This window comes from Pogona vitticeps, chromosome 3, assembly GCF_051106095.1.
Source record: "Pogona vitticeps strain Pit_001003342236 chromosome 3, PviZW2.1, whole genome shotgun sequence".
Taxonomy (NCBI): Eukaryota; Metazoa; Chordata; class Lepidosauria; order Squamata; family Agamidae; genus Pogona; species Pogona vitticeps.
Genome location: NC_135785.1, coordinates 194,273,080 through 194,299,439, shown reverse-complemented (window position 1 = coordinate 194,299,439; position 26,360 = coordinate 194,273,080). Strand labels below are relative to the sequence as shown.

At 36.6% G+C, this 26,360-nt stretch overlaps 1 protein-coding gene across 1 annotated transcript in view; it reads left to right on the top strand.

Annotated features, from left to right (window-relative positions):
- CFAP47 (cilia and flagella associated protein 47) overlaps positions 1 to 26,360 on the top strand; it is a 326,940-nt gene that overhangs the window by 114,923 nt on the left and 185,657 nt on the right. The window contains exons 38-45 of the mRNA XM_072994251.2: positions 101 to 251; positions 2,162 to 2,250; positions 4,366 to 4,452; positions 11,344 to 11,426; positions 14,113 to 14,258; positions 15,608 to 15,716; positions 18,105 to 18,331; positions 21,478 to 21,655. Coding sequence (XP_072850352.2) covers positions 101 to 251; positions 2,162 to 2,250; positions 4,366 to 4,452; positions 11,344 to 11,426; positions 14,113 to 14,258; positions 15,608 to 15,716; positions 18,105 to 18,331; positions 21,478 to 21,655 — 1,070 coding nt within the window. The remainder of the gene's footprint in view (positions 1 to 100; positions 252 to 2,161; positions 2,251 to 4,365; positions 4,453 to 11,343; positions 11,427 to 14,112; positions 14,259 to 15,607; positions 15,717 to 18,104; positions 18,332 to 21,477; positions 21,656 to 26,360) is intronic.

Genomic DNA, 26,360 nt, shown 5'->3' with positions numbered 1-26,360 from the left:
CTTGATGAAAGCAACTCAGTGTTAGCCACATTGAACCATTGTACTTTGCTTTGCCTTCGCCATAATTTCATTAAAAAGTTTCCTCTGTTTCCCAATTTAGGAGCCAAGTAAGCATAGCAGTGAAGTTTACGAGTCGCTTCTTGTATCCTGCTGAAGCTGTGCTGCTGCTTGTTTCCAAGGCTTTAACTGGAGTCGCTGGGGTTACCATGACATTCTCCCTGGTGACCAAGATTAGCCATGTGAAACCTGCTGTAAGTACCATGTAAAAATATATGAATATGAATATTTCAGTTTTTAAAAATGAATATTTCAGTTGAAATTGGTCTTTAATGTTTAATACAGGATAATAAGCCATTTTGCTTGTTATTTTTCAAGTAGCAGATATCTTAAGATAAGTCCAGATTTAAAATTAAACTTTTTATTTAAGATTTTCAATTGTCTTTGGTTTAAAAATCCATTTATTAAGTAAGAAAGCAAAGTATGTAGAACTTTTAAAGTGTAAGGATGACCCGCAAACCTCCTTTCCTTTTGACTAAACAAGGTAATTGGTCCTGCTAGAATCATGTGACTGCAAGAAAGTCTTTCCTTACTTACAAATATGCTCAACCAGGGAGCTATTATTAAGATATGCAAAGATAAAGCTCATTACATGTTGGCACAATTCCCCCCCCCCCCTTTGGATGGTATGGGCCATTCATCATGCACAGCAAATAAGAGACTCTTCCTGGGCTTTGTCTTTTCCTTTCTTTTCTTTTTTTAATCTTTCTGTTCCTCCTGGTTTGTGCCTTCTTCCATTTTGTCTTTTGATATTTTCATAAACATTTTACTAGAAGCATTTTTAAATCTGTGAATTGCAAAGCAGCACACAATTTTTTAAATAACTGCTGTAACTGTGCAGTGGGACTATAGATCACATGTAACATATAAAACACAGGTTCAGTACAGTATTTATTAGAACTGTATCCAGCATCTTTCTTTCGCTTATTCTGAGGGTAAAAACACACATAGAATTTTAGGAGGGTCTCGTAGCATTCTTCTTGTTCATCTTTGTAAAAAGCCCCCCCTCCAAAAAAAGTAAAAAGAAATGAAATGTAAAAACGGCAAAAAGTGAGTGCATGTCTATCTAAGAACTCACAAGGCCTATAAAACTGTAAGCTAACTCCTACACAGTCCAATTTTTAAAAAACAAATGTGTGCCTTCTCCACAAGCAGAAGAAAAACCTTTGTCCTTTGCATTCACATTCACATATATTTGTGTTTATGTGTCTGTGTAATTTTATATCATCATCCTTTTTTCAAAATAAGCATTGGTTCTTCTGTACTGAAATGGAACATCTTAATTCTACAGAGGCCTGATCCATATAGAAGTGTGTTTTAGATTGACACAAAGTTCTTTTTACTGCAACCTGGAATTTAAATCATTGTCGTTCTTACTGATAATTTTACTTATCCTGGGAAAGTGTATTTCAAGTGTCTACTAATCACACACCTTCCCTTCTTGGTCACCTTTCTCTGCCATTATTCCTATCTTATTACCCACTCTTTTTGCCATTATTCAAATAACTTCTTTTTTAAAAAATGTTTAGCAAGTGAAATAGTGCTAAATTGACAAGACATGGTACACATATGAATTGGTAGTCTATCAGTTTAGTGTTATAGAATTAAAATAGAAGATTTTTTAAAAAAAGATACAAATTGAACTGCAATTGTAGTCTTTCCAAGTGCAAGCAGAAGTCAGGCAAAGGCAATAGGGTTCGCTCCCACATCATGCTTCATTTAGTGCATCAGTGATATCATCTGGACATACCTAGCAATTGCCCAAAGGACTGATATCACAGAAGCTAAAAGACAGACAAAGTAATGCAACTGGAAACTATATTCCCATCAAAAAACAAAATATATTGCATACATAAGCAAAAAAAGATTGGATTTACTTGTGATCTACTAATGATGGAATAAATACAGAAAGAAACAATGAGGAACCTAGTATCAATACAAGTTGGTGGTATCTTCTGGTACATGAGGGTTAACTTTCTGTCTTCCTTGTGATTTTTGTATTTTGTAAAACCTGGCATCAAAAAGGAGTGGAGTCTTTTTAAAAAAATTATTTAACTATAAATGGTGAACTTGCTCACTAATCTCTCTTTCTGTTTACTTACAGGGTACATTCAAATGCAAATCTTCATGTTATGAGTTGAAGAAATGTAGTCTACAAGTTACTAGTCCTTTCAAAATTCATGGACCATTCAGGTACGAAGTTAAATAAAAAATACAGTGGTGCCCCACATAGCGATGTTAATCCGTTCCGGATTAATCGTCACTATCCAGAAACATCGCTAAACGGAACTAAATACCCCATAGGAACGCATTAAACTTTGTTTAATGCATTCCTATGGGGCGAAAACTCATCGTTCAGCGAAGATCCTCCATAGCGTCACAATTTTCGCCGCCTTGGTAAGCGAGGAAACCGTGCGAAAATGCTTGTGGCGGACATTTTGGGCACCCGGCGGCCATTTTGGAACCGCCGATCAGCTGTTCTAAAAACATCGCAATGCGAAGATCGGTAAGCTTATCGCAACGCGATGTTTTCCCATTCAAAACATTGCAATGCGATCGCATTAGCGATCGCAAAAAATAGATCGCTATGCAGAGTCATTAAACGGTGCGCTCGTTATGCGAGGCACCGCTGTACAGTAGATTAGTCTGTACCTAATTCTGTAGTTTATAATTATTTCAATAATACTCTGATTATTTTATAAAAAAACCCTAAGCATTTAGTAAGGCATGTAGATAAATGCCCTGAAGTAGGAAGATATACAATATTTTCCTGGTATATATTAATATTTTATTTTAAAGTATTAAAGATACTTATAATAAAATGGCTACCAGACTATTAACTGAGGTGAAAAAATATCATCACATTTCCCCCACTCTGGTTGCCTTACACTGGTTGCCCATTTGTTTCCACATTGACTTCAAGGTATTAGTGTTTAAATATAAAGCCCCAAACGGTTTAAGACCTCGATACCAGGCAGAGTGCCTACTCCCACCTAGCTCTACTTGTTTCATTCAATCTAGCCAGGCTGCACGGCTGAGGGGCTTGAACCCGAGAGAGGTTTGGAAGGAGAGAACTAGAAACTGGGCCTTCTTGGCGGTGGCCCCTCACTGATGGAACATCTTGTCTGGTTCATCAGGCAGGCCTTCCCCCCTTCCATCACTTAGTTCCCTGTGTTTTCCCATCTTGGATTTTGCTTACTTCTCTTTTTTGTTTGGATATTGTCTGTTTTAATTCTTGTTTTATATTCTTGTAAAGGAACATGCACACCAAGTTTGTAGAGCAGTGTCCTGTTCAAGTTCTGCAATATATAGTAATGCAGGTTTGCACCTTCATTGTCATTGCACCAGCAGTGTGTGGGCTTTCTTCTGGAGATTACCAGTTCAGCTTGCACACAAATGATGTAAAGCTGTGTTATAGTGGTCGGATTTTCTATTTAGCCTAAAGCTGAATAGAATACTGGCTGTAATTATTTTAATGAAATAATTTGTTTGAATTATTTTTATGGTAGAATTTTGCTCTGTTTGACCGTCATATTTGATTGAAAGTGACATTTAAATTTAATAGCGGAAATTGTGTTCCATAAGTTATCCAGTGTAAGACTTCTGATGTCATCAACCATAGTGATTTTTCTGAAATAAAAATTTCTGATTTAGAAGTTGGCAATTTTGTGAAATCAAAGACTTTCCTTTTCCCGCAGTCTCTAATGGCTTCATCAGAATGAAAGGGATTCCATGGGACCTCTGTGAATTTCAGGGTGTGTGTGTCGGAAATTGTTTATTTCTAGAAAATTGGAACATAGTACAGTGGTGTAGCTGCAGCTAATGGGTTTCAGCAAATAAATAAATAAAATAAACCAAGTTTATTTTTGGCTTTTCTCAGATAAATGAATGAAATTTCCCAGGATTTTCAACTTTTTCTGTTTGAAGATGCTTTTATTCCTGTATTTGTTTTTGTGGTATTAGAGACTGTCTTGATACTGGAAAATGATTTCTCAGTTAAAATATTTCTCATTGGTTCATGGTACTATAGCATGTAGTAGAAATTTACTTAAATTTCCATCCCCCCCCCCCCGGGATACTTTCCTTTCCACTCTTTGTTCCACACTCCATCTTAATTTGGAGTGTTACCCAGTCATTATTGTGTTTTTGAAAGGATGCTTAGGGAAGGAACTGTGGGGAGGTAAGTTTTTCAATAGAACAATATTGGAAGTCACCCTAAAAATTGTTATGCTCTGTTCTTTGCAGCTTGGGTTTAGTTTATTACATTATTAAAGTACTGTATTTTTGCTAAATTGGAAATATTTTTAGTGTCATTTTAGTTGAATCAACAAGTTGCATCATGGATCCTGAGATGCTGAATCAAATAAATCAAATAAAACAAGGAAAAGTAAAAAGGTATGTTTTCGAGCTAATGAACCTGTGGCAGAATGGCAGAATCCAATGGTAGCTTTCTGCTGGCAGAATTCAGCAGAGGTGGGATGGGTGATCTTCCCCATACATGTCCTGTTTATTCCCCAAACCAAATCTGGAGTTCTGGAGGATACTTTGGGATGCAGTCTTCGAATAACATGGTGTGCTGCAAGAGGCAATGAAGAAAGATCTGCTAGTATACCATTATGGTTAGCCTTAGTGGTTCAGTTAACCGTAATACTGTATAGATGCCTCCCACATACCTTTTGTATCTACTTCACAATCTTTTAAAGCTTTGTTTTTTGCAGCTAGTGTAAATCAAGTATATTGAAAGAGCATTACCTATATGAATATTACATTGTGGTAGTTTTAGCAACAGAAGAATAAAGTAGAAGCTAATATTAAGAAATGCTTTAAAATGGATTTAAACATAGGAATGCTCTGTGTCTGACTTCACATTTATAGGTTCATATGCCTGATATAATTATTTCAGAAATTAAATAACACTGTATTTTATGTAGAATAGAAACATTTTTGTCCATGCTTTTTATGGAAAAGCCTATTATAAAATAATGGGAGAGTATGTTGTTAAATATAGCTGTTAAAATGCATTTTGGGGGTAATGTAGTGCATACTGTATTTTTCTGTTGCTGACTTTCATTTAGTTAGCGTGGTTCTTCAGTCTAGGGTTACTAATAATTGAAGCCAATATAAACTATGGCTAATGATTTATAAGTACTGTATAGAATAATTGTGTCACCATCAGAGTTCATCGTTGGGTGAGAGTAACATATATGATGCTAAAATTAAATGAGTTCTGAGCTGAAATGACTTGGTGTAATTCCTTCAGATGCATTTCAGTGTTAATAACTCTTGCTGTGTGTGATATTCCTCCTTTTTCATAAATATAATTGTACATACTTGCCTTTCATTAACAATGCTTGAACTGTTTTGTAAGTGCAAAAAGAAATTACAAAATTCCACTGAGTACATTTTATTTTATTATATAGTGGTAGAGGTCTTTTAAAGCTTTTGTTTCCTGAAGCTAGTGTAAATCAAGTAGATTGAAAGCATTGCATATATGAATATGCTTATGCAGTCCTCGAATGAGGAGAGAGGCAGAAGAGGGAAAAGGAGTTGTGCGCATTGTGATACCAAGTCATTTCCAACTTTTGATAAGACTATAAATTAATAACAGCACTGCTCAGGTCTTGCAAACTAAAGGCTGTGGCTTTTATCATTGAGTCAATGCATATCATGTTGGGTCTTCCTCTTCTCTTGCTGCCTTCCACTTTTCCTAGCATTATAGTTTCTTCACATTTTCTCATGTCCAAAGTACAGTAGCCTCAATTTAATCTTTTTTTTTTTGCTTCTATAGAGAGTTCTGGCCTGATTTGATCTAGAATCCATTTACCGTATTTTTCGCACCATAAGACGCACTTTTTCCCCACAAAACAGTGCGAAGAAAACAGATTATATTTTCCTTTTTTCTTCTCCAAAAAAATTGGTGCGTCTTATGGAAAGGTGCGTCTTATGGAGCGAAAAATACGGGTATTTGTCTTTCTGGCATTGCACAGTATCCATACAACTCTCCTCCAATGCTACATTTTGAACAAAATTTTCACTGCCTTGCTTTCACATTCATATTAATCAATTGGGAATAACATAGTACGGATTACTTTAGCTTTGGTTTCCAGCAAGGCACTAAAATATGTCACAAGTAAGTATCCTTCCCAGTTCCTTCATGGCTACCCTTGCAAGTCTCAAGTTTTCTGCTGATTGCTTGGCTTCAATCTCCATTTGACCTGATGGGCTGTGGTATAGAACCTGTCTAGGAATACTGATACCTTCATTGTCAGTATTACATTATGTAATTCTTATGTAGTCATTATCTTTGTCTCTTAATAGCCAACCTTAATTTTGCTTTTGACTTTCACTTTCTTCAACTGTCAAATTATTGCTATTTTCTGCCAGTAATATGGTGTCATCTCTATGTTTTTATCTTCCTGTTAATATTTTTTATCTTCCTGTTATCATTCCTCCTTTATCTGAAGCTGATCCGGCTTTCAGTTTGGTATATTCTGCATATAGATTGACCAGATAGCAAAATTTGATCTAACAACTTTGCCAATTATAAACCTTCTGTCTCTCTATATTCTGTCCTAATTTCTTGTCCAGAGTAACATTACGCATCCAGACAGTTAAATGCAGTGACACATCTTTTTCATTTAGAATGATACATGGGCTTCTCATGATCCACACAGACAGGTTTTATTGTAATCTTGAAGCACAGAGTAGATTTCTCCTGCAACCTTTTGGTATATTTACAATATATATTTGCAATATGATCTCTAGTGCTTCTTTCTTTCTGTCCTGAGCACATCTTGAACACCTGACATTTCTCAGTTCTTTCATGGTAGAAGTCTTTGCTATAAATTGTTGAGCTTGTGTGGGTGATTTATGTGATGCATTTATAATGTTTTCAGTCTTTGGTGTTTCCTCTTTTGGGTACTGGAAGGCATAAGGAATGTTCCCTGTCTGTGGACCATTGTTTTGTTTTCCATATTTTTTGGCTTATTTTGGATTGTGATAGGTTAAGTCTCTATATGTTCAGGTAATTCTATTGGTATGCCAATCAGTACTCCTGTGTTTTATTTCTCCAAGATTATTTGACTGCAACTTTTATTTCATTTTCCAAAATTGCAGGTTCATCATCAAAGGATTCTTCATTCAAGGAATCTGTCATCCTTGCATCTCTTTTGTATAGTTTGTCAATATGCTGTTTATGTCTACTCTTTATGTTATATCGAATATATTCCACATTGATCTTTCAACATCCCAAATATTGGTTTAAATTTCCTTTTCATTCAGGAAAGAATCTCTTATTTTTCCTTTTTTCACCTCCTTGGTTGTTTCTCTATTATTTCTTTGTAATGATTATTACATTAGTTCTTTTTCTGCCTATGTATTAATTGTATTTAGTATTCTGACCTTATTTATGTTACCTTTTATTTTTAAATCTTACTTGCTAATAACTATTTTTAGAGTTTCAAGAGGTTTTTTTTTCTTTTCTTTCCTTTCTCTCTCTCATTTTGGTTACAGGAGCAGTCTTTTGGAATTTTCTCTTGTAATATATAACGTTTCTATCCATTATTCTGATTCATAGTCAGTTGAGCTTAGTAATGGAAGCCTATTGAAATTCTATTGATTTATCATTGTTGTTCTGCTTTATTTTTTATTTTAACAGTTCATGGTCTGTACCATAGGCATAGTTGGTCTTGTTTTTGCAGAGGGAATAAAGCTTCTCCGTCTTCAGCTTCAAATTGTAAAGTGTATTTGCTTTCTGTATTGGGTATCTGGTGATATCAATGCATGCTGCTACCTGTTCAGTTGTCTGAAGCATGTGTTTGCAATAAGCAGACCATTGGCTTCACAGAATTCAATTAAATCGCTCTCCACATTCTCCAAGAAAATTTGGTTCTGCTTTATATCTTATTCTTGTATTCCAGTCAACTATGATTATCAGCATGACCACACACATTGGCATGTGATCAGTTTCCCCCTGGAGACCTCCATAAAAGCTTTCAATTTTATGTTTTTCAACATCTGTGGTTGGAGTATGGACATGGATGACAGTTATGTTAACAGTTTTTCCAAGAAACTTTTTGGTCAGACTTTATAGTTTTGCCTTGTGCTATGTTTTGCCTCACATTAGAGCCACACTATTTCTATTCTGTTGTTTCCAGAATAAAACACATAATACATAAGTATGCTGGAGTGTACTCTTAGGAAGATGTGTATTGGATAGTGGTTTCAATTGCCAATTACACCCAAGTATTTATGAAAACAGTAATGATGCTGGCAAGAATCAAAGAGGAAACATGAGCAAAATGTTTTGTGTAAGGTATACTTTGCGCACAGTCAAACTTTAAATCTGGAAAACTAAGTGTTGAACTCATGTCTCAATGTTTGATGGCCATGGCCTAAGTAGGGATGGGTAACAACCCTGCAAGGCCAAGAAGCCACAGTGGATCCCTCTCAGAGTCCATTAAGGCTGTATCTCCACCAATAGAATTTGGGAGGCACAGTAGAATTTTCTGCCATTGCAATAAATGCTACAGGCAAAATGTAGTAGTTGTTGGAGGGGGAAGGAGCATACTACAGAGTCCTTCTGCTTCAAAGAGCATCACATGATTGCTGGGCAAACCATTTTTATTCCTTTGCTAAGCAATGGGAAAAAATTGCCAAGGTTTTGACTTCACAGCTTTGTTCTTTACAAGATGTAATGGAAAAGAGAAATTAGATTATGTCCATCTGAGGCTTGTGGTGCATTCTGGAGTGAGCAGAGAATGTAAAAGTTTTTCTTAAAGATTTGAACTTTGGGATGACAACAGCACAGTTGCAGTACAAGACATAAAAGCATCCTTTTTAAATGGCTACTGTCCATTGGCCTGAATAAACTCAGTGACATGTTTGTTGTGGGACTTCAAAGTGCTTAACATTAGTGGCCACTGTCGGTAAATGCAGCTTGATTCTGCTACTGTATAAATATGTTTACTACTGCAAATCCCCATCTCCTCTCACAGTTTAAGTTGTGTAATGTTTGCAAAGGTGTGCTTGTGTATATCATATGTTGCTGGGCTTTCCAGCTACATTTATTTATTCCTATTAAAATATTTTTATCCCTTTCTATAACCACTAATTTCTAGGTGGGGTTCAATCAATAAAATATGACATGGCAATTTAGAACAATATGAAATTTCTACTGTAAGGAAAAATAAAATGTCTGTGGCTTTCTTCCAATTACGTCATAATCAATGCAATATTTTCAATAGTGTTCTGCATGAATTGAAATGGGATAGTTCAGTGACATGTGACAAACCATGAGGTGGCAAGTCATAGTCTCAAGGGAACAATTTGAATGTATAATCACAAACTAAAATAAGCAAGCTAATTATATGGAATTGTAATTGAAAGTATTTAAAGTGGCTGAATTGCATTTTGGCTTAAGGGATTTGTTCAAGGCTCCAAATAGTTTTAGAAATGGCAGAAGAGACAATTTCCATTTTTTTAAATTTTTTTAATTGAAATCAGAAAAGAAAAGAAGTACAATTAACAAAAAAAATAGCTAACAATACTGTGAGCACTCTTCTTAAATAGCACCTGAGGCTTGAACAGAGAGGTTCCAGGTATAAGCATACTCCTAAATCAGCTGAGCTGAGTCTGGGTACCCAGCCAGGCAGTACCACTTACCCTTTTCCCACGTTCGTTCTAATGAGCAATTAACTGAGGAAAAGCAAAGATAAAAATCATGAGTTTTGGAGTCAGGCTATTAATGGACTCAAGTAGCATATCTGTGGCCTAACAAATAATCTTGCAGGTTTGCTGTTCAAGAGACCAAACGTTGGATTTTAAGAATTATTGTTTTATTAGAAAAATAAAGGATTTAGAGATATTCAGTTTGTTTGCAAAAGCATAGCAATCAAGTATATTTCCATAAATCAAAGCAATTAGAAGTTTAGCAAATTCCAGCTACAAAAATAAAATAAAAACCTCTAAAAATAGCTTAAAAGGTAGGCTAGGCTTAGCCCCCCTTTCTCTATCCTTACTCTGAACTACATCCTAGTATAACAGTAAAAACTAGCAATTTGAACTCAAAAATCCATCCTAAAAATCAAGTCAAGAATCAAGTCCAAAAATCAAGTCTTCTCTCTGTCTCCATTTTCTTCCATGCTGGGACCACCCTTCTTCTCCACTGTTCTGCGATGTTAACCAATCAGGGTGAAGGGCTGTCTCTTCACACTCCACCTCCATTTCCCATGGGATGTGCAGGTGTTGTTGACCATCGTCCTGATGTTGTGCCTTGGCTCCTTATCGTCTCTGGCCAAGTCAGCTTCATGGAAAATTCCAGCTCGCTCGAGGAAAAAACAGCTTCTCGAAGCATCTAGTTATGCTAACACAGACCAATATGGATTCCTTCTACACAATTCCATGACTACAAATCCCATTCAGAAATTATATTTTAGCCTTAATAACCTAAACCATGACCTAACAAAAAATTTAATATACACAAACCCAAAATAAACTGTACAATTACACAAAGAGAAGGCACCATTTCAAATGCAGGTTTTAAAAGACCTAGCCATGTAAAGCTCTACAAGCATATCAAGCAAAAACAAAATAAAAATAAGAAAAGATGAAAATATTGTGGCACCTGTCATGACCCCCACGTGGCCCCTGCTTGTTACACCAGACTAAGAGTTTACGCTACGTGTCTTTCAGCTGCCATTGTTTAATATTATTAATAGAGGTCCAGGCAATGTGTCATTTTTAAAAGAACCAAATAGAAATTGTTTATCGTTACAGATGATGATTGTTCAAATAATGTTGTTAACTCTTAAACAAACATCCTCCTTCATCCACTCTTAACTACTACTCTCGCTAAACTCTCAATCTCCCTGACTTTCTCTAACTAAAACTCCTCCTCTTCCTGCTGAGTTTCTTTTATCTCGTGATTCCGCCCCTCCAGCACTCCCATTGGTCTATGCAGATATCACATTAATATTAATGACCTGGGCAGATGCCACAGCACCTTAAAGACATCTAATGTAGGCTTTCATGGAACTTCACCCACTTCAGAAATATGAGATGAAATACAGTGATTACATAGTTAAACATTCAATAGAGAACCTAGTGTACATATTGTTTCTTTGCTACCAATGTACACATGATCCTTTCAATAGTACCTCCTGACATTTTTCTCAAAGCAATTTGTTTAATAAAAATGTTTTTTCAAGTATTGTTGTATTACACTATTGGAATATGAATTCCATTCCAGGATATTTAATGCATTATTTTGTTTTCCTTTTTCGTTAGTCCTGAAGTGGACATCCTTAAAAATACAGATGGTGTTGTAGGTGTTCCTGGATTTTACAAAGAAGGGGACAGCCCAAGCACTGGTATGCATTCCTGACAGGCACATGTCTTTGATTGCATATATACTACATTATTTTTCTAGAATATGTGAAACCTTTGTAAATGATTTATTTAAACCATTATATGGCCAGAATCTAGTTGGCATTCACATAAAGCTTGTCTAATTTGCTGTGACTGATTGCAGTTAATTGATGGAGTGCTGGGATGTGCCACAGTCATGTGCTTCTCCATGTGCCCCTTTGCCCAGCAGTGATATCCCTCAATACCTTATCAGTTGGTCACAATGAGGTACAGCAGATTATGTGCACCTTCCGCTAGGAGTGTACGCTTCTGGCCTGTGAGTTGATGGATATTGATTGATATTGTGGACTACATTGCACTTCTGTTACAAAGTCTCATTAATTTCAATAGAACCTGTTACCAGATAAGCAACTGTAGCATTGCTGCCTAGTATAGTTCTAGTATTAGAGGTGCAGTGCAATGATATGGAGAGCGAAGGAAGAGGAGGAAAGGAGCCAAAGAAAGATGGACTAGAAATGCTTGCATCCCCAGATGCAGCTTTCTGTCCTGCTCTATCTGCTTCTTGCCAGATTTCAGTCCAATGTAAAACATATTCTTGATCAGTCTTTTCTTTGCATATCCTGCTGAACAGTTACATTTTTAAACATTTGTTTCTGAGGAAAACTCCTGAACTGGCTAATAGTCCATGGTCCATTATTCTGTATTGGCAGCTAAGATAAGTGATTTAAGTACTGTACCTAGTGGAAAATAACTTGCATTTTTAAAAAGAAGTCCATTGTTTAGAATATTAGACTTAAAACTGTGTTTTTAAAATGGAGAACAATATTTTGTTATAGAGGCAGTCAGTGTTCTGCACTACAGCTATCATAATTCCACACTATTGCCCATCTGAGCTGGGGCTTATGGGAATCGTAGGGTAAAAGATCTAGAAATATACAACTTTGGTTTGCAGGCTCTGAGACCTGGATCTCCCTTACTTGCTTTAAAAAATGATATTGGGAGCAGTCCTGCATTTTCAAAACATGAAGGCACTTGGCCATGGCCTTTATGGAGGAAGAACTGTATCACAATTAAAATAAATTGCTTCACAATCTTAAACAAAAATACAGTTACTTATTCTGCCTTCAGTTCCTAGATACACATTTTTGTTGCGTATGGCTAATATAACCTTAGGAAAAGGTAAAGGTTCCCCTTGACATTTAGTGCAGTCGGGTCCAACTCTAGGGCACAGTGCTCATCCCCGTCTCCAAGCCATAGAGCCAGTGTTTGTCCGAAGACAGTTTCCGTGGTCACGTGGCCAGCGTGACTAGACACAGAACGCCATTACCTTCCCACTGTGGTGGTACCTATTTATCTATTCCCATTTACATGCTTTAGAACTGCTAGGTTGGCAGGAGAATAAAACCTTATGACTTTATATAATGCAATGGCTGGAATCCTATGGGTTAGTTATACTGGCATTAGTGCAGGGGCATAAATTACAATGATATATTGCTGATGAATTGGTGTGCATCAAGGGATGCAACCTGTTTATTAGCAGCAATTCAACACTGTGCTTTATGCTTACACCAGTGTGTAAAATCAGTATAGCTAGAGTATAGCTAAAATCAGAGTATAGCTAAAATCAGTAGGGTTTTAGCTATACTCTTAACATGGCTATAGGGATGTGGTGGCGCTGTGGGCTAAACCACAGAAGCCTGTGCTGCAGGGTCAGAAGACCAGCAGTCGTAAGATCGAATCCACACGACGGAGTGAGCTCCCGTCGCTTGTCCCAGCTCCCGGCAACCTAGCGGTTCGAAAGCATGCAAATGCAAGTAGATCAATAGGGACCACCTCGGTGGGAAGGTAACAGCGTTCCGTGTCTAAGTCGCACTGGCCATGTGACCACGGAAGATTGTCTTTGGACAAAACGCTGGCTCTATGGCTTGGAAACGGGGATGAGCACCGCCCCCTAGATTCGAACACGACTGGACAAAAATTGTTAAGGGGAACCTTTACTTTAACATGGCTCATCAAGGAGAGAATTAGTTTAGATCCATACTGTAGAGGATGATTCTCTACAGTTTTTATTTTCAGCTATAAGAATGCGCAAAATTCTATAGCAAGATTTTATACTATACTATGTATTTATTCTATGTATTTATCTTTGTATAATTGGGTCTATGACCACATAATGAAACTTTACATTTTTTTACTGTAGAGGATTCACATGCACCTGGATTTTTAACTTTTTTTATACCTCTCAACCCCTACCCTCCTGCCCTCCTATAAACTGTTCTTTCAACTTAACCATCATGCAGAGGTCTGATTTCATTACTACCATCATCATAGAATTGCACAGCTGGAATAGACCCTATAGATCATTAAGTCCAGCCCCTTTCAGGGCGTTATAGTGGGGAATCAAACTCCCAACCTCTGGCTCCACTGATGGGTGCCTAAACCACTGAACTTTCTAGCAGTTATTTTGTTATAAGTGACAAAAATGGAAAGCATAAATTTACTGTGTCAGTTATGTTAATTTGTCATTGCAATTATCCAGTTCTATTGATTAGGGATTACAAACAGCACATGTCACTTTTACCATGTATTTATAGTCTTTGGGTTATAGCCTGCATTGTGTATTTATCAGAGAAGATCCATTGACCAGGCTTGATCGTGTATATAAACCTCTAAATTGTATTTTGACAGCTAATGAATCAAACTGCTTACAAGAGTTCTTCAGCCCAGCAGATATAATGTTCCTGGAGAGAGAAAGTTCTAAAACTCTTGAAATACACTATCTTCCTTTTAATGTGGGAAAACGTTATTGTGCAATTATTTTGGTCAATGAACAGGTAAATAGTTTTTTTAAAAAAATACATTGATATAGATCAATTCTGTTATGATGGCTATTAGAATGAAAGAATTGCTACAATCCCTATTTTATTTAAATGAAATGGAATAGTAATGTCAAGACTTTAACTGCATGGAGTAAGTATCTTATAGTTTTCTAGAATTGTTAGTATAAGGCTGTAATTCTTTACCTATTTATTTGAAAGTTGGTCTCACTGAACTCAGTGGGACTTGCTTCTGAGTAGACATATATATAGTACATGGACACTGTATTTCTGTATCATTTTTATGATATGAGAACATTTTGTATTTTTCAAGGAAGGAAGCAACAGATCTCTCTTTATTGCTTGATTTTTTTTTATACAGAGAATGGATTTCCATAATAAGCAATTAGTTTTATGGCATGTGCTTGTTAAAATATACTGTTTCATAGGAATATAAATGGAAGAGTTCAGGCATTTTGACATTATTTTAATGGCAAGAATAAACATTTGGTAAAAAAGAAAAGGGAGTACTGTCTTGCATAATTTGATCTTCATGTACAGGTGTCAAAACTGCCTACAGGTGGAACCATACGTTTTTGGTGCCTTTTAAATGGAGTATACATTTTAATGAAAAGGACCAGACTGTCTTAATAAAGACAGAAATACTGCTTTCAGTTTGTAATGATCAGAGATCCAGCATAATCTGGCACTATAGTTGATGTTCTTAATCTTTGCATATATTTGTAAAATATCTGAATAATGGGTTCTACTCTTTCAACTCGGTGAACCAAAGGATGTACCATGGGTGGAAACATCACATCTGATTGACAGACTGACATGGTTGTATGTGAGGTACAATATTCTATTAAATGCTGTTGCCTAGAAAATACAGAGCAAAGTAAAGGGAGTAAAAAGTCTACTCTCTGCTACTGTGTACATTGAGTCTTTGCTTCAACCCATGGAGCCAAGCTAATACCTGAATAACCAAATACTACTGTTTCTAGAGGTTCATCCTATGGCACCATGTAGCATTTAAGGCCTGTGCCACATGAGTGAAGTCATATCACTCCTTACATGCAATTGATGGAAACAGAGCATTGGTGGGGGACTTAAGGACAAAAAGAATAATAGATGCTTCAATTCATACTATTTTTTTTCCAGAGTGGAAATGCTGAAGTTTTTCTGTAACATATTATGTAATACACCCATTTTAGTTTATTTAAGAGATATTAAAATGAAGTCTTCAGGCAATTAAATATATTCTTGTATATTGAAGTAATACGGATTTTTGTTTATTATCTGAAAGTCTTCTAATCTGTTCTGCATAAATTGCTTTCAGTATTGAAATGCATGTTTCTGTGTTTTAGATTGGAGAATTTGTCTACCTGGTGGAAGGAACATGTGGCTTACCTTTACCTTCAGGCTTGCTTCCAATGGACAGCCCAAATGTTCTGTGCAGTAGGAATATGCCAGAAGGTAGTGGCAGAATGAATGGCAGGAAAAGGGAATTATTTTTGCGTCTGTTAAACTTACAAATGCAATGAATATAGAAAGAAGTCTAATATTTTGCAATAGATCAGGAAGTCCATGTAATATGTTGGTTGAAATCCTTTTGCTTAGCATGTAAACCTCACTAGAATAGCCCCACTGAAACTATTGGATTTAGGTGAGTCAACTCTTTCATAAATTCAATGGGAATACTCTAGCACAATAAATTGCAGTTAGAGTAGGCCTATTTGACTCAATAAACCTTACGGAGGAATTGACTCACTAAATCCCCATTGATTTGATGGGTCTTCTCTAGTACAATTTACTATATGAAGCATAAGAATTTTGGGCATAATATCATTGTTTCCTTTTCTGGTTCCTAAATGATTGTCAAATTATTATGCAGATTATCACGTAATGCACAAAATTCTTTAGAAAAAACATCCTAGCTTTGTTTTCAAAGTTTTCCATTAGAGTTAGGCTATTTTTATTCATATCCTTGGTTTATGAATAGAAATATTGGCACCACAGGTGCTATGGAGATTCAGCCCCTCCCCACCGAACTGGCTGGTTCAGTCACTGGTCACCACGTGGTGTGTGCAGCCATCATCCATGTTGTAGTGCCAATTGCAGAAGCAGCCTAGCCGGCACTTCCTCACCTCTCTCCACAGCAATCCACTTTGGCGAGGAGGTGGGATGAAGATTCTTCAGCCCAGCTGCTGAGTGGTTGGCTGGCAGGGAGGTGGGGAAAGACCCACCAGGCTGCTGACACGGATGATAGCCATGTTGTGACTGGTAAGTGGAGCAGCCGGTTTTGGGGGGAAGGGCTGGATCTCCCCAGGGATAAGAATATGAACAGCCCTCTTTTATTTTCCATATGTCAGTAACAACTATAGCTTATTTCAAAATTTGTCTCCGAGTTCTTTCTTGGCAGCATCTGGTTATGATTCTGTTTGCACCAGTGCTGTGCCAAGTGACAGTTCATAGATGTGACAGTGCTGAGATTTGATATATGTTTATGGCCATTTATCAAAGTATAAGATGAAGTATCTTTGAAAGCTACAAGCTGTAATTTAAAAAAAAATATTTTAGTCCTGGGATGCTTAGTTCTTTTAAAAGGCCCTTAAAAACATACTGCAATATTTATTTAATTTGGCCACAAAGATCAAATTTGTTGTCTTTGTGCAATTAGTATCTTATGACCATGATACCATCAGAATTCATTGCTGGTTGGTGATGTTCACAAGCTAGTAATCCACACAGATAGTCAAAGGAGAAGGAAAGGTTACTTATCAGTAATTGCAGTTCTTGAAGATAATGGCTTGGATAGCCTTCATTCACTGTGCATGGATCTATGCAGCAAATTACCTTGAGAGCTACAGATACTGCACAAGTGACCTTTCTTTCATGGGTTGTGATTCAGACATATTCCTATATGTCCATTTAATGAGGGCCAAACAGCCCTGTCAGCAAGGAATTGATGCTTATGGAGACTATGTGCCTCTAGGCTTCTCCAGAACAGGTCACATACTGACATAGCAATATGAAAGAGAAATATAGCTATAGTACTTAACACCATTGAGTCAGAGATATACAGCACTGACAAAAGGACATATTCACTTGACCCATCTGTATTTAACTGCATTGTTTTCAGCACATTCAGAAATCATTTTTGTGTAATGCTTCTGAACAAAACCAGTGATTTGAACTGTGTTCCTGGAAATGATTTTCGATTGCACATTTACTTATACATTAGCAATTAAGTCTTTTTACATCATGCACCAATTAGCAGCTGTGATATATTTGCCTCCCTTTAATATGTCTAAACTCTAGAAAAAGTTTGATTAGGTATTTTGATAGTTTGCAGAAGTTATGTATAAGAAGTCTTTGTTTCTTTCACAAATAAAGAAGTTGTCTTGTTTCCATATTATAAAGAAACGGAAATTAAGATCTGTTTCTATCACAGAAGGTTAAAAGAGAGGAGATGAGGCAACCACCTATCAAATATCAAATATTTACGATGTTAATAACTGGAAAGTAGGGATTGTTTTATCATGTTTTAATGGAAATTCTACAATTCTGATTGATTTTACGAAACTACAATTATATGTATTTATTTTATATTGATTTGGTTTTACTGGTCTTTGACTGTAATAAATTATTCATTCATTCTATCAAATATTATAAAACACCTTTTGTTTAATACTTTCTTCTCAATTTATACATGCTAGGATTTGTTGGAAAAACAGAAGAGTAAGCTAAAATTGCCTCACACATGTATACATTTTTAATGAATCTTTAGCTTGTATTTTTCTGTTTTGAATAGTGTTGCATGTAGAGGTACAGACAGCTGTGAATTGGCTTTGTTTATTGCAGGCCAGAATGAAATGCAGCCAGTTCTTTTTCTGAAGTGTTGCCTTACTAATATTCTTCGGGAAAAGCTGAAAATTCCCCTAATCAATGAAGCTAGAGAGAAAGCTCTGGCTATTGCAGCACAACAACAGATGTCTGCTTTGGAGTATGAGCGAAGAAAGGTCACAGGGACACTTGAGAGTAGCAGTGTTCGAGTTGCAGTTGCAGTTCTTGGACTATCAAAAGTTGAGGTAAACATACTGCAGCTTAGAATATTAGCGTGAAAAATTGATGCAGTTCATTAATTATTGGTGAGCTCCAAAATTTAATTTGTTGGTGTTAATAACCTGTTAGATTACTTGTCGCTTTTAAAAGAACTTTCAGGGAGCCTGTAGACCAAAGGTTCTGTTTCAGGCAGAACTTTTCAGAGCTGGATGTGAGAGTTCATTTCATTGTAAAATCTGCTCAGGCTTTGTGGGTGAAATATATTCTGCTGGTTTCCTGTGGTCCTCTAAAAGTCTGTGAGAACCTTCTATTAGAAAAAAGAAATTTGAAGAAAGAACTATCCCAATTTGCAATTTTCTACTCCTGGAGTTTCCAGGAGAAACAATTTTTTACTTCTTGGCCTTTTGGGGTTCACAAACCCCCTCCTCCAAAAATAAAAACGGAAAACAGAGGTACTTGTTTTGGCCAAAAATGTACACCTTTGGAATGTCTGTGATTGGGGAGAGGGCAAGGGGCACAAACTGGGCCTTCAAGTCCTCTAAACGTACTCATTCCTGCTTTAAATTGTTTTAAAATTCTGATTTCCCATCACTGGTCCGAGATAATAGCAGAAGAAGAGCAAAAATGGTTTGAAACTCATTATTTGACATTATATGAAAATTATCAAGTATGTGTATTTTTAAGGTGAAATAAATGAATACAGTAATGCCCCCTCATTATTCCAAAAACCTCAACAGTGGTTCTGGAAAGGTAGAAAGTGAACCTCTATGTTGTTCAAACTCAACTTCTGTTCCCTTTCCCCAAAACAAAGCACAGGTGCTAAGCCCATTTCTGCCTCCTTTCTCTGAAACATGAAGCCCAGATGAACCCTGAATCAGGATCTAGCTTCAGTTCAGTTCTCTTCAGAGGAAAGTCTGTTTCATTCCAGGAAAAACCAAAAGCAGCCTGAAAGGCTTTGGACTGTCTGTGTACAACACACATCACTGGTGGCTAGTTCAGCTACCAGTGATATATTAGTATATTTTGAGGTGGATTAATCATGATCATCTTTATAACCATCCTCCCAAGGAGACACCAACACTGAAGGCAGTTGTGAAAACCCAAATCAGTAATTTGTGTCAGAAGCAACTGTTTTGTAAACATTATGGCCAGTATCCTATTATTTATGGCCACTGGCACAAGTCCCTTGGTTATATCTCAATTTTGTATTGTAACTAATTAAGAAGTCAGTTGCTGCACTTCATGTCATATACCATGCTGTTGTGCATAACAAAAAAAAAAAAAGAAAGAAAACTTTGACTTCTTGACTAGTGACCATTCTCTGCTGAAATACACCAATAGACTTATACTGGAGTAATTATTCAATTGGCTTCTTTCAAAAAGTAATTGTCCCTTCAAAGAGAAGCCACTCCCAAATATTTTGCATTTCAGTTCGTAGGTTACTATTCGATTAACTGGATTTTCACTTAATTGTAGTCAAGCAAATAAAAGGAAATAGTAAAATATGAATTTTTGTTTTCTTATATGGAGTAGAATTTTCTGTCAAAAATATTTCCATCCTGTTTTATCTCAAATTAAATCGTGTTCTGCTTAGGTGAAATGAATTGAAGCATGCAAAACTGTAGAGTGCCATCTACCTAGCAGTCCTGGGTTGGTGAAATTGATTTATTTATTTCAACCTCTGTATGAACCTGTCCATGTGCTCAGATTAAACTCTCATGCCATGTTTTGGATTAATCAGCTGTCAGAACTGTGGTATTTTCCATCAGTCTAATATAGCTACAGTGGTGCCTCGCTTAACGATGTTAATTGGTTCCAAAAAAACATCGCTATGGGAAAACATCGCTAAGTGAAACACCATTTTCCATAGGAATGCATTGAAAACCGTTAATCCATTCCAATGGGAACGGATTACCGTCCTTACGCGAAAACAATGTATCCCCCATTGCAATGCATTGAAGCCTATTCAATGCATTCCAATGGTTTTGCGATGTCCATTTTTGCAATTTTAAGTGTGTCATAAAAGGTTCAAAAACGGTTTTAAATGCTTGGGATTGTTAGTGCACCTTCTAAAACATATGCAAACTTAATTTGGCTTTGTTCTGACTCTTTGTTAAATTTTGGTGAATTTCCCCCCCCCCCATTGAAATGCATTGAACCTGATTTTGACAGCTGTCAAAATCGGGTTCAATGCATTTCAATGGGGGGGGGGAATTCACCAAAAATTAACGAAGACTCAGAACAAAGCCAAATTAAGTTTGCACATGTTTTAGAAGGTGCTCTAATGAATCTAAGCATTTAAAACAGTTTTTGAACCTTTTAGGACACTTTAAAAATAGGGAAAACGGAACATCGCTAAGCGAAACAGGGGACCTAAAACTGTCATTGCTAAGCGAGGCAAGGTCCCGAACATAGCTATGCAAAATTTCCCCATAGGGAACATCGCTAAACGGAGCACAAAATCACTCCAAAAACCTCATCGCTAAGCGAATACATCGTTAAACGAGGCAATCGCTAAGCGAGGCACCACTGTATTTATAAGAGGCCCTAGATGGTACAAATAATACATTTTAGAAGTGATGTGCTCCTTGGTAAAATAAGACTTTTGTCATTGAACAGCACATAGCACAGTACATTTTCCTCTTCTGCACATTTCATGTGCTTTGTTTTGTAAGTGATAATTGGGAGATAATACAGGCGTAATTTTCAAATGTGATTGCTAATGGACATATCTTTGCGGAAATATATTCATGAGAGAAAACCAGTTAATCATAGGAAGAACACGTTTACCTCAAGTTCTGCACTCAGTTCCCTTTGATTTTTTTTGTTTTTTTTTTGCTATTTCCTTTTGAATTGCTATTCTTATGGTTTGTGTTTTTAAAAACCTGATCTTGTGAGTTCACTGGAAGGGAAGAAAAGTATTTATGAAATAAATGTCTCTTTTTTTGGTTGCTAACATTCTCTGAAACGTTACTTGTACATGCTACCATGGAGTTAGGATAGTGCTGAAAAATAGGATATATCCAAAAAATATCCACCCACAAGTTTTAGTTCTTCCAAAGTGAACCCACAATAAGTGTCATAACTTTACCTTTAATTTTTATTACTAAAAGCAGAGGATTTTTCTTATACATGCATACATTGTTGAAATGAAAACTTCTGATATTTACAGAAAGATGCTCTGCGTAACTGTCCTCAATATTCTGAAAAAAATATTGAATTCCATGTAGAAGTAAGCATGCCTGAGTGTTTTGAAGTCCCTGAAAAAGTATATATACCTGTGTTGTCATCATGCAGAGTTAATTCCATACATCCAAGACAAAAAGACTACTTGTCTGCAGAAGGAACAGGTAAGACGCCTGATTACTACATGCATACACAGTTTTTAAAAATACTGTCTGAAACCATTTATACATGATCTATTTGGGTTTTGTACATCCAGTCCTGATCAAAGACACCATCTGATCCACTGAAAACTTTTACTACAAAGCTTGTACAGGGACATCAAGTACATTGCTATTTTGGGGAGCAGAGGAAACAATCTGAAGCAATTTACTAGTGTATTCGCGAAGGCTTTCACAGCCGGGATCTAATGATTGTTGTGGTTTTTTCAGGCTCTTTGGCCATGTTCTGCAGGTTGTTCTTCCTAACACTTCACCAGTCTCTGTGGCCGGCATCTTCAGAGGACTGGAGTAGCAATCTGTGCTCTGGTGCAGTTTGTTCGGGAGTTCAGTTTATACTAGTGCTGCAGATTGTAAGAGCATTTTCCCATTCTCTTTCCCCCAATTCCTCATTTGGCCATTTACTCCTCCACATCCCCATCCCCAGAATGTTCTGCAATTATAACAGAAAAGTTGTTCATGTTCTTTCAGGAGATACCAACATCAGTGGGTTAAACCCATAGACAAAAATGGTATAAATCATTTTAATCTTCAAATCTTTACTCCAATAGTTTTAGAGTCTCAGCTAACACAAGGCTACTCAGTATTTTATAGTTAACAATAAGCACAACATAGATATGTTTATTGGGTCACAGAGACAGCTATGCTGTTGAGTGGCTCACAGGACATTTCTTTCTTCTAGATTGTTTTATTAAATAAGTAAATATTTGAGTCTCATAAGCTGAGCAATTTAAATTTCTGCTTTTGCTAAGTACTAAGTAATTTTAGTTGACTTAATCAATGCCTAGTACAAGATAGGACAGTGGTGCCTTCTCATGGAAAGCATCAAAGCTGAAGTCAGAGTGGCAGTGCAAAAATCTCATTTTCCTATCATTATTGTAAAGCTGAGGTGGTCCATTTTTCAGATAGTTGGTTAGTACTCAACATACAACCATTTCTATGACTCACCATCAGTTTAGTTTTTGAAGATTTGAACTACACCACCCATAAATTGTGTGCAAAGTGGTTTGTTTAAGATATATTTGGTGGTTTCTCAGTTTATGATGATCTGCCTATACAGTTGCCTTATGAACAGCTAGCAATATGAGCAGCTGCACATACCAAGTGGATCCAATTTTACATTATAAAGATTTTAGCATGTATTTGTGAACATTGGTAGGTTACACAATATGATACATAGTGTTCACTGTTAATGTTGACAGTAAATAGAACAGGCAGACCCACAAGTCAAATATCCTCCAATAAACTTTTCAGTATAAAGTACTCAAAAGGATTCAGTATCCCAAATCTATTACATTGGGTGGCAAATCACTCACAATATGGTGACTTTTATGCTTGCTCAGACCTAACTTTGACACATTTTTTCACTACTCAGTTTAGGAGAAATGAATATTTACACGTTTAATAACACTATGTAGGAGAAACAATTTCCTGAATATCTCTATATTTATTTATTTATTTATTTATTGGACTTATATACCGCCCCATAGCGCTACAAGCACTCTCCGGGCTTGCCCCCCCAGCAAGCTGGGTACTCATTTTACCGACCTTGGAAGGATGGAAGGCTGAGTCAACCTTGAGCCGGCTACCTGGGATTTGAACCCCAGGTCGTGAGCACAGTTTTTTTTAGCTGCAGTACAGCGTTTTAACCACTGCGCCACGAGGCTCAGTGTGTATTCTAAAATACGACTTATTTTCAACAACTGATTGTCATCACTTCTTTTCTCTTTATAAATTTTGCCTCAGACAATTGTTCAGTGTTTAATCAGAAACATCTTTTTTCCCCAAGTAATTTCCTGGAGCTTCAAACGTGTTCTCCAACATGCTGTTATCATGCTCCTGTTTTGTTTCCTTTCTTTTTAAAAAAGCATGTCATGTTCAAGAATATTTTCTTTTGCATATATAGTGTGATAGAAGGCAAGGGTCTTCTCTGAAACCATCTGTTCTTCTGTTAATAATATACCACTATATTTTTTCTAACTTCTGTACGTTCTAAATTCTAAACTTTTTGACGAATGTCAGTGTTCAGATCTCAGCTCAGTGACAGTATACAGTTGTTATGAATTACATGGCACATACAAATTTGATTACATTAGAAAGAGGTGCCCAGCAGTGTTGCAGCAAAACACAGAATCACGCAGGTAAGTATTATGATATGGGTGTGGTTGAGATTGTGCAACAATGCAACAATGACACCAGTACCTTTGGAGGACTGGTTAGTATGTAAATCACTCTTGCTGGAAGGAGTGACAATCTATACAATAGAAGTGCTGCTGTGTAGTATTTATAGAACTGCCGACACTGGTAACAAACCCTTCTCTGTGATGGAAGAGAATGGTTTACAATGAGGAACAGTCACTGTTGTGCTCATCTCTCCTTTTGCTGCTGAACTGGGTACTTGTACATATCTAGATATTACTAAAAGAATGCATGTGTTGATGAATAGCAGCCTTTATGGTGTGTCATAAATCCTGTAAAATATAGTGTATTTGATTCATATGTACCTGCAAGAAGTCAGAATGGTGAAAGTAAATGTCTCTTGTTCTTTTCACAGTCTTCCCTCCACAGCTCTAGAAATCTTACAAAGATTTGGATGTTCTGTTAAATTAGTTCCCTCCACAGCCCTAGAAATGTTACAAAGATTTGGATGTTCTGTTAAATTAGTTGAGCTGTAGTGTTGGGCAAAGGTTGGTCATGTTGGGTGTGGGTGCCTTCCTCACGTGGAATGCTTTCACCTTCAGAAAACAGATCCTGGATCCAATATTATGTCTGCAAAATCATATGAACACATAGGAAGAACAGAGCATATGCAGCAAAATTAGACTAATAATGCTAATGAAAGTTTATTAGATAAAACAGATGGGCCATCGAGAGATCTGAGGTCCACACAACTTATCCCTGGACTTTGAGGTTTCTGTACTTCTTCCCTTGCCCTGCCCATTCCAAATGTATTTTTCTTGTTAAAAACCTTTAAAAAACTGAAAAAGCCCCCTCAATCCCTATAGTAGCCAGATTTTTTTAAAATGCACATAATGGAGGAGGACCAGAGGTGTGAAAAAGGCCCAAAGCATGATGAATTGCCTCCCACAAGGGGAGATAGAGGCTGTTTGAACCACTTAGAAAAATAATGCAAGGAGTAGGGTGTACGAAGGTGCAGTGAATGTTAGAATTGTTAATATTTCCATCCAAAGAAATGTAGTGGGTTATCTGTTGAAGTAATGACTATTTCAACTATGTATCGGTGTCTTTTAATTTAAATGTTTTTAAACTCCTGTGTTTTGCATGAATGATAAGAGATATTTACAGTCTTATTCATAGAAGATATGTTTATGAGCCAGGAATACGTAAGCTTTATTACCGGTATAATTGACAAATGTGGGGCGTTCCTGTGGAAAATAGCCAGTGGGGATAATAACTTGGTGACAAAACAGAAAAGAGGCAATAATTCATAAATTAGCAGGTCATTAATCTTGCCTCTATGAAAGAACAAGCTAATTTATTTCAGAGAAGTTTGAACCTGAGGTGCAATCTATAATCTCTTTGATAGCCTGGTAATGTTGGAGGCATATAATATAATGCTTTGTTATTCCTTTCCTGAACTTGAGCCTTCTGAAAGAAACAGGTGTCCATATCATGAAAATATAAAGTCTAGAAACTATGGTATCCATTTATTTGTAAATGTTTGTTGTGAAGGATTTCATTGACCACTAAAAACAATTTTATAACACAATAATAACTAACCAGTGTAGATGTTACTGGCAGCCATTATACAGTAATTTAATGCCTGTATGTTTTTCTGTGTAGGACAAATAATAGCTTCTGAGGTGTGCCAGAACCCTGATATGATTTGGCCATTGCACCGACAGCTGCTTTTAGAGGTTTTGGGTTTTTTAAAGCCAACTGCAGAGTATTGCAATGTCTGATCTCGCTCATCACATCTCATTTTATCTTGAATTCACAAATATGTCTGAATTTGTACTCCAAAGTCCTTGTACCTTTTTCAACATTGCTTAAAATATACTCTGTAAGATTTATGGGAAGAGAATAAAAGAATCAAAAGCTGTGATCCACCTCTTGCATCATTTCGTTTGCAGCAAACTTAGAGGTGATGCTGTAGATGGTGCAGTTAAGCAAGTAGGCTTTGTCCATGAGGCCACTCTGACAAAATTCCCTTTAAGAAGTTACTTATATTTTTGGTACCTATACTATGATAGTATGTCATGCATTGATCTCTATTTTGCATGCTGAGAACTTAACATTTTCAAGCTCTGAGCTGTGTGCAGATTTCTAGAATTTTTTTAATCCCTTCTAAATAGGAACAACTTTCACCTAAGTGAAACTAAAATGCTAGTCCCAGACCAAATCTGATAACTTAATAACTGTATAAAATCCAAGTAATGAGAACAGAAGCACATGAGTTGGGTACATGGCTGTAGTGCCAGATGGTTAGAGTATAGTTTCTTATTATGCCTCCCAGGAGAAGAGCCAGCCTATGTAGCCTTGAGCTAGTTACGCATCCCCATAGTGCTTCTGGAAGAAGAGAGGCGTAAACTACTGAGTCCTGTGTACGGAGAAAACCTGAGAATGGGGCACTGTAAACTAAAATTGACTGGAACACATACAGTTATGATTGTTAATGAGAACAGGGAGGGAG